The 8654-nt window shown below is 36.8% G+C and overlaps 1 protein-coding gene across 1 annotated transcript; it reads right to left on the reverse strand.

The window, feature by feature from the left end:
- Nucleotides 1-553: 553 nt before the first annotated feature.
- On the reverse strand, nt 554-6189 carry LOC131705225 (cocaine- and amphetamine-regulated transcript protein-like). Its single transcript, XM_059007559.1, has 3 exons — nt 5871-6189; nt 2217-2294; nt 554-941 (listed from the first exon to the last, which is right to left on the reverse strand). The coding sequence occupies exons 1-3, from the start codon at nt 6018-6020 to the stop codon at nt 834-836; spliced, it is 336 nt and encodes a 111-aa protein (XP_058863542.1). The 5' UTR covers nt 6021-6189; the 3' UTR covers nt 554-833.
- Nucleotides 6190-8654: the final 2465 nt, after the last annotated feature.

Consider the following 8654-nt stretch of genomic DNA (forward strand, 5'->3'; position numbering starts at 1 on the left):
TAAATATGTTGTAAATATTGTGTCTTATAAGACAGGTCCTATTGGGACTCAATAATTTATTTGTTCTAATTGTTTCTTATTCCCCTTGTCTTCCTCATTGATTACTTTTACTCTTGTTCTCTAGTATTTCTATTCTATCTTGGTGTTTTTTTTTAACTTCCATAATATATTATTATTGTAATGAAGCCTGACTTACCCAGTGTGTATTTTCTTGGATCTCGTACTCAACTCTTCCTCTAATATATGCTTTATTGCCTGTGGTTCTCTTATCGTCAATTATTTAAAACTATTTGACTTTCCCACTAGAGTTGAGATTGTTACAGTGTGAGTGGAAGTTGTGCAAAACTTTTGGCTATAGCTGTAGACTGTAGAGAATTTAGAAATATATTTTTTTCAATGTCATCTAAAACTCTGCTGCTATAACTTGCTTGTTGGTGGCTCCTGCATAAATCAAATGTTACTTTAATATAACTTAATAACCAGAAACACATTAATCATGTTTAGCATAAAATTGAAAATGATCGTGGGACATACCGCAACTCACAAATGTGGATAAACTTGAATGCACTTTGTTTTTATTAAGGAAACATTTAAAGGTGATTCATCATTAATGTATACTGTGTAAAATATACCAAGGTACAATACACACCTTATCAATCCATTCTTTTTAAATAATCAATTTATAGGGCTTAGTTAAAATCACATATACATATTCAAAACAAAACAAAAAAGAAAACAGAATACATTGAGCAGCACAATCTATTTTAAAACAAGAGTTAAGATGGCGGGGTTTCCGTTCTGGCAGGAAGTCTCCCCGGTGGTCGGCGCGTGGTTTAGTAGCACCTCAGGAGGAAGGTGTTGCACGCGGCACCCCGGAGACAGTCGCATAGTTTGCCGATCCTGGGCCCGTATTTAAGGGCACATCGCTCGCCAACATCACACTGTTATTGAACAAAAACAAGGCAATAGACAAATAGCATATTATTATAACTCTACATGTTTCACTCAGGTCCCTTCCCTTATTCTCCGGAAGCACTTCCGCTGTGGTCGCTGTAACCACGAATTGTATGCATTACTAATGTATGTTGGAAGTCGTACCAGTCAAATCCTACTAATTGGTGTTGTGTTGAATTTCGTCTGCTTTATTTGTGTACTAGTTTTATGACGTCAAAATGAAAAGAGCACCACAAACTAGGAGCAAATAAAATATAAGTTAATTTATTTATTTATTTTTGGCGTGCCAAAGAAGTCTAAGATTTGAACACTTGAGAGACGATTTCGACAGTTTGTACAACACAAAAACATCAGACCTACACAAAATCGGCACCAAGCCCGAACTAAATCAACAAACTTGTCATCAGCCAGGATTTTCAATATTTGCACAAGAACGAAAAAAAAAACATCCGCAAGTTGCATTCTGTTGATTACCCTGATTGTTGAATAAACAACACTATCTGGAATACAAAGATAACTATAAATAGTGAAATCCCGTTTGGAAGAACCCCAAAACTTCAACAGCAGTATATATATATATATATATATATATATATATATATATAATTTATATGGACGTTTTTGTGATGCGTAATCTAAAAGCAATTGCCATGTTTTCGTCCTATAACATTTAATTTTTTTTTTTTTAACCAGCACGTTTTTCAAATCACTGACACTGGAGACGTGTAGTTTATAGTAGTACTGTAGTTAAAGACAGCTACACATTTTGTGGAGTAATTAATCCATGTTAGCATTCACATCCCATACCCTGTATATAATACTAAAATATTTGTTGTAGCATTCTTTGAAATGCGTTTTGACTGGGACTCGATCTCACTTAACATACATTTACCGGTCTGTAGACCAGTGTAGCAGATTAACCCATTCATAAACTAATAAAATACTAAAAAGCAACATTATGTAATGTGGAAGCACAGTTAGTAAACCAAAACAATTGATCACAGCGTTTTAGAAGCAGTACTAACGGGTCGGTACAATTGAAACACCTTGCATTCCAAATCCGTCGGCAAGCGGAACTTGCCCCTGATTTTTGTAGATTTTCACTCAGTGTAAAGCAGGAGACAGACATGACTCTCTCCGCCGTCTACAGTAATACTGCACCCTGTTGATGGCTGTATGGCATGTGTATGGAGCGGCTGCATTGGGCCTCTCCCCCTTGCGTGTTACTGCGCTGATGGCGGGGAGACAAAAGGAGCCCTTACCCGCGGGATCTGACTGGCCTTCTTCTCCACTGCAATTGTGTCGCTGTTGTTCTCCAGCAGCCCTTCCAACGCGTCTACCTGTGAAAACAAACGCAACAGTAACAGACACGCTACAGGGTCTGCTTGTACAGTTTCCCAATCAGTCATCTTCTAAAGATGGGGATCACCTTGATGTTTATGGGACAAAATTGTTTTTACACATATACCGTCACATATAATGATGAATTATTAGTGGTCTATTATAGCGTACCACTCTAGTCTGGCCAGGCATTCTAAATAGTTACTCTGAAAAATAAAAAGTGTTATTTTTTTATTATTAATGGCTTCTGTTGGGTTAGGAAGGCATTTCTCCTTAACGAAGTTTTGGGGATCCGCCTTTCAAAGATCCTCGATCTGTTTTGCTTTATGTTCAGGGGTGGCTCCAGAAATAATTCCTAGGGGGGAGGGGGGGGGGAGCCTCTGGGGAGTGGAGCCAAGGAGAACATTTTGGTTTTAATGAGCTCTGACAACCCAGAGCAACCTCATTTTTGCTTCTGTAGCAGTTGTTATCCTTGAAGTCATTATCATGACGGAGCAATAATATAAATACACACATTGCTAATGTAGCTGATCCTTTATATTTTGCTGTGGCTCCCGATCACCGCTCGCATCCAGTTCAAGACTCTGGTACTAGCCTACAGATGCCTTGACCAGACTGCACCCAGCTACCTCCAGACCCTCATCTCTCCCTACACCCCACTCGACCTCTCCGCTCCGCCTGCACTAGAAGACTGGCTCTACCTCCTCTACGCTCCCCTGCCTCCAGAGCCCGCTCCTTCTCAACCCTCGCTCCGCAGTGGTGGAATGACCTTCCTACAGATGTCAGGACTGCCCAGTCCCTGACCACATTCCGGCGCCTCCTTAAGACTCACCTCTTCACACAGCACCTATAGAACTCTGTTTTTCCCCTGAGACACTTATCACCCTTCCTTAAATGCGCTTTATTTGCTCTTATCTACCCCCTATTTTACTGCATTTAATCCTGTACTTCAGAGTACTATAATATGCCAAGTGTTTAATCTGTAGTATTTTGTATTTAATCATATCCTGATGTAACTATCACTGACACTGTTATCTGCTGTATTTTTTAATTGTATTTTGTCACACTTGTACTTGCTTGAACCAAAGTCATTGTATTTATCTTGCTCTTAATTGTATTAATACTTGAAATGTATTTTTGTTTACGACTGTAAGTCGCCCTGGATAAGGGTGTCTGCTAAGAAATAAATAATAATAATAATAATAATAATAATAATAATAATAATAATAATAATAATAATATGGGAAATAACTTTAACCAACACATGCTAAGTAATGCCACATAAGGTAGAAACGAGAAATAAAAAGACAGCATTTGTTTTACAAGTAAATGCATATAATAATAATAATAATAATAATAATAATAATAATAATAATAATAATAATAATGTGTAAAATATAATGTAATTGTATGTAAAAAATAATGTGACATCTTGTAACAATTGTAAGTCGCCCTGGATAAGGGCGGAAATAAATAATAATAATAATTATATTGCCTTATTAAACTAAAATTAAATTAACAAAACACATTTGTTGTGTTTAAATGTTCTATAAGATTTTTCAATGTGCAAAATTGCATATAAACTTTTGTTCAACTTACCAGGTAAAAAAAGTATGTGTTGGGTTGTTTAAAAAACAAACAAAAAAACAAAACAAAACAAAAGAATATCCCTGATGCCTGATTTTAAGAGTGTTGTGATAAAGCTTAATTAAAAAAAAGGCTATGTAGAACAATAAAACATACGCATAAGATTTGGGTAAAACTGATGTACAGCGCATCCATTCTTATAATCAGTTTTCAGAACATTTCTGCAGTAAATGTCCACTAATACCGCCAAAATCTTAAGGTACAATGTCATTAAGTCTTTCAGCACTAAGGAGTTACACTACCCTATAGGGCAATTAAATAAACAGAATCCATACTGGAAAAAAATAAAAATAAAACAGCCACAGATATACACATCGTATATGAGATCGGTTTACTGCTATGTTATTTTCCTAGACTTGTATACAGGTCTGCAGTGTCGAAATAATAGTTAAAACATGAAATACCTTTACATGATTTGCCTACATCGCTAAACGGTAAAATCTAACGGTAAAATGCACTACACACATATTGTTTACAAATCTGATTAGCTACTTAGTTAAACAAAATGTAAATTAATATATAAAAGGCAACAAGAACACGAACCTGATAAAATCAAACTCATGAAATTAAACTGATATACAGCATATGATCTCTTACCGTTGTGTCTGGTTCATTTATTTATCTACATTCCGAAGACGTAACTCTCTGGACCCCGCGCGTTGAGTTAATCCTGTACTTTAGAGTACTGTAATCTGTCACAAGTGTTATTTAATCTGTAGTATTTTGTATTTAATCATATCCTGATCACTGACACTGTTATCTGCTCCGTTATTGAATCGTATTTTGATATACTTGTACTTGCTAGAACCAAAGTCATTGTATTTTTATCTTGCTCTTATGTATTATTACTTGTACTGTGATTCTTGAAATGTATTTTTGTTTACGACTGTAAATCTGCTAAGAAATACATAATAAAATAATAATAAATTACAGGCAATACAAATGCAAAAACAAACATAGCCTATATATAAAATAAAGGAAAATACATAGGAATTTACAAAGAAAGATTGAATAAGTGGTTTTTGAGAAGACGGCAGAAAGCAGTAAAAGACTGAACAGTCCTGAGGTTAACCGATTGCTGGGTCCACCACAGGGGGGACACGGGAAAAGAACAAGTCGGCCAGGGGAGGGTGATGGAGAAGGCGAGAGGGTATATAAGGAGACATGAGAGATTGAAGATAGAAAGGGGCAGTATGACAAATTTTAGCCCAGGTTAATTCTCACCCCTAGGCTAATTACAACGACGGGGATGGGAATTAGCCCAAACTAAAATTCGCGGGGGTGAGAATTAGCATAGGTTAGCCGGGGGTGAGCATTAGGCTGTGACACCTGGCAGAACCGCCCCTGTTATGTTGCATTGTAAACATACTAATTAAGCAGCGTTGCTGTCTCAAGTGTGTGCATGAATTCAAGGAAAAAGAAACCTTCACTGTAATAACGCCATTATGGGGATTACAGTTTGTCTGTTGGGTTCATTCTACCTCGCAGAGGATTAATGGGCAGTTTTGCCGACTTCCTACTGGTGAGATCAAACCGATTATTAGATATTATTTTGGCTGTGTGGGTTATGTTGCACTTATTATTTAGATTTTTTTTATTTTTCGTGCTGTTCCATTTGATGAAGTATTTACAACAGGCAATTAATTAAGTTGTTTATTCAATATTTGTGCCTCCAGGAATAAATTGCGTTGTCTATTTACGAACCTAGCGTTTCCTTATTCGCTGTCAAGCAGCCTTTCCTTTCTGACCACAAGCAACGCTATTTAATTGTGATTTGGTTAGTAACTCATTCTAATTCTGGGAATATAAGGGTTGGCACTTTGTTAAAGGTTGTTTGGTACAAGACCAACACAAAGTTGTTCTGATATACAATTCCCCCATGCTTTTAATACGTATTGTCCCCATTGAAACTAGCCTTTGCCGCTTACCAGTTCTCGGGCTGCATATCTCTGCTGAGGATACTGCTCCTCCTGTGATTGTGTTCCGTCCTCGAGTCCCGTCTGTCCCTGGCAGGCAATGACGAGAATAGATAGGCAGATGCCCAGACAGAGAGCCGTCCTCACTGTGAAGCTGTCCATGATTCTGAGCTCTGCAGCGCTGGAGTAGAATGCTGTTGAGCTCTGTCTTGATTTTGAAATTTAAAGGCTAATTCTTACAATTACGTGGTCTCTTCCCCTTTTCAAAGTGCTCTAGCTAACAATCTAGTCCTGCCACTCAGCCCTTTGCCTGGATATTCCTGTTGCTTGGAAACTTTCTCTATTTATAAGCTAGTCGTTCCGCTCGTTTCTCTGAGAATAACGTCATTACACTTCTCACATATAGACAGTATCCCCAGAGCCACACACCTGGGATTAAGAGGTTTGTTTTTTAATCAATGGGTTTTAACTACTGACCTCTTACAAGCTACTCAGACAGTTTAAGTTGACGTGATATGTTTTACTTATTAAAACAATATTAATACAACTTTTAATAAATCATTGTGTTTTTACATCACTAAAAATTAACCATCCGTCAAGTAGACTAGGTAAATATACTGTATAAAACGGGTCAAAACGTTATATGTGTAATATCATTGCCTATGGAAAAAAACATATAGGTATTTCAATATGTGATAATGTAATGTATTTTTCGATATATTTTAATATACTTGATTGTCCGTAGAGTAAAGTTGTTATTTTATACATTTCTGATCGTTTTTATTATATTATAAAACGATTATATAGGGAAACATATTCATGAATAAATTATGACATTATTGTATTGAGCCTGTGAAACTGAGATTAGAAAGTCTCTCACTGCATATATGAACGGGTACAAAGTAGAGATTCTGATATTGTTTTCCCATTCTTTTAAAGTTAATGTATGTGAACGCGTTACATAAACTGTGTTTTATTTATTTATTTGTTTGTTTATTTATTTATTTATTTTAACATAAATGTTGTGTGCATTTCTTCTTCTTCTTCTTCTTCTTCTTCTTCTTCTTCTTCTTCTTCTTCTTCTTCTTCTTCTTCTTTAAGTTCATCTTGATGATACCTAACAACTAAATAATTGACTATTGCCATTTGTCTCATTGGATTCTTGGATATTAATAGTATATGCATTCCCCCAGAATCCAATATTGACGATATTATCCACAATAGTCCCTAGCGGTTTTGACAAGGGGTTTAAACATAAGTATAACTGCGTACAGAATAAGTCCTGTAACACAATGGTGTGCAGATACGTTGACAATCTGAAACAATCATGGGGTTTCCATGCGGGTCAATTCACACGTGAAATGGCGATGTGCGTGCACGTTTGGGAGAATTACTCGGATAAATCAGGTTTTTTGTCAAAAAAAAAACGGCCAAAGAGAGCGATAGGATAAATCTCATTTACTCGTGTAAATGACGAAACACACAACCACGCCGCTTCGCATGGAAACCGGCACGCGTAAATGTTAATGAGCGTGTTTATTATTAACTATAAATATTGCAAGGGATCAGGTCTGTTGTTATTGTGAATTCCAAGACTGCAGAAAGTAGTGGCTGATGGGCGATTTTATGGTTAACAGTAGAGTAGTTCACCTTAATGGTAATGCTAATGCAGGCAGTCTTTTTTTTATTGTTTTTTGCTGTGTCTTGTCAGTCATGTTGTATATATGTTGTGGGTTTACAGTTCTGTATAAAACCACTTACCACGAACTGCGTTATGCAGTTATAGTATTAAAGCAGCTGTAAAAACTACGCTAAAGTTAAACACGAAGAGCAAGTGAGCTGCTTAACTGAATTAATTCCCGTCCTTTTTTGATCCCAGCTATATCCAAAGACAACGCGCGTCTGCCCTCCACGTTAATAAATATAGTTTGTGAACTGGATGTCATAAGCCAGCTGGATCGCCCAAAACAGCGCAACAACATCCAAGTTGTTGATGCCCTCTCAGAACTGTGTTTTATTTGTTTGCATCATTAATATTTAACACAACAGTAAACAGCAGTGTGGAGTAGTGGTTAGGGTTCTGGACTCTTGACCGGAGGGTCGTGGGTTCAATCCCAGGTGGGGGACACTGCTGCTGTATCCTTGGGCAAGGTACTTTACCTAGATTGCTCCAGTAAAAACCCAGCTGTATAAATGGGTAATTGTATGTAAAAATAATGTGATATCTTGTAACAATTGTAAGTCGCCCTGGATAAGGGCGTCTGCTTAGAAAATAATAATAATAATAACACAACTTAAAAGAAAGGAGAGCATCTCTGACAGCAAGAGCCACCTCAAATTGAAAAACAATTTGGTCAAGAGCAGTAAAGCACATTATTAACCAAGCAGGCACGGGGTATTTTGCTTTATTACAGCAGCTTAGATTCATTCGTGTATTAGTTCTCTTTGCATGGAAACCAAATTTTCACAAAATGTCCCTAGTAATCTTCAAAAACAGCACGAGTACTTTACGCATAGTTAATTTACATATCAACCCCCACCTTTCCCATTCATTTGCATGACGTCGGGTGAAAAGCCCGGTTTACTCGAGTAAAATAAACTGACCGAATGGAAACCCAAAAAAGCATTTTACACGAGACGTTTTTCTCTTGTAAATGTCTCGAGTTAAAAAAAAAACTGCATGGAAACCCCATGATTGCTGCATGAGCTACTAAAATGCAAATGATTAATATCGCCATATGTGAAATATATGTGTTCTGTGTTGAATTAAAAGTTTCACTTCATGACTATGTTAAA

This window comes from Acipenser ruthenus, chromosome 35, assembly GCF_902713425.1.
Source record: "Acipenser ruthenus chromosome 35, fAciRut3.2 maternal haplotype, whole genome shotgun sequence".
Taxonomy (NCBI): domain Eukaryota; kingdom Metazoa; phylum Chordata; class Actinopteri; order Acipenseriformes; family Acipenseridae; genus Acipenser; species Acipenser ruthenus.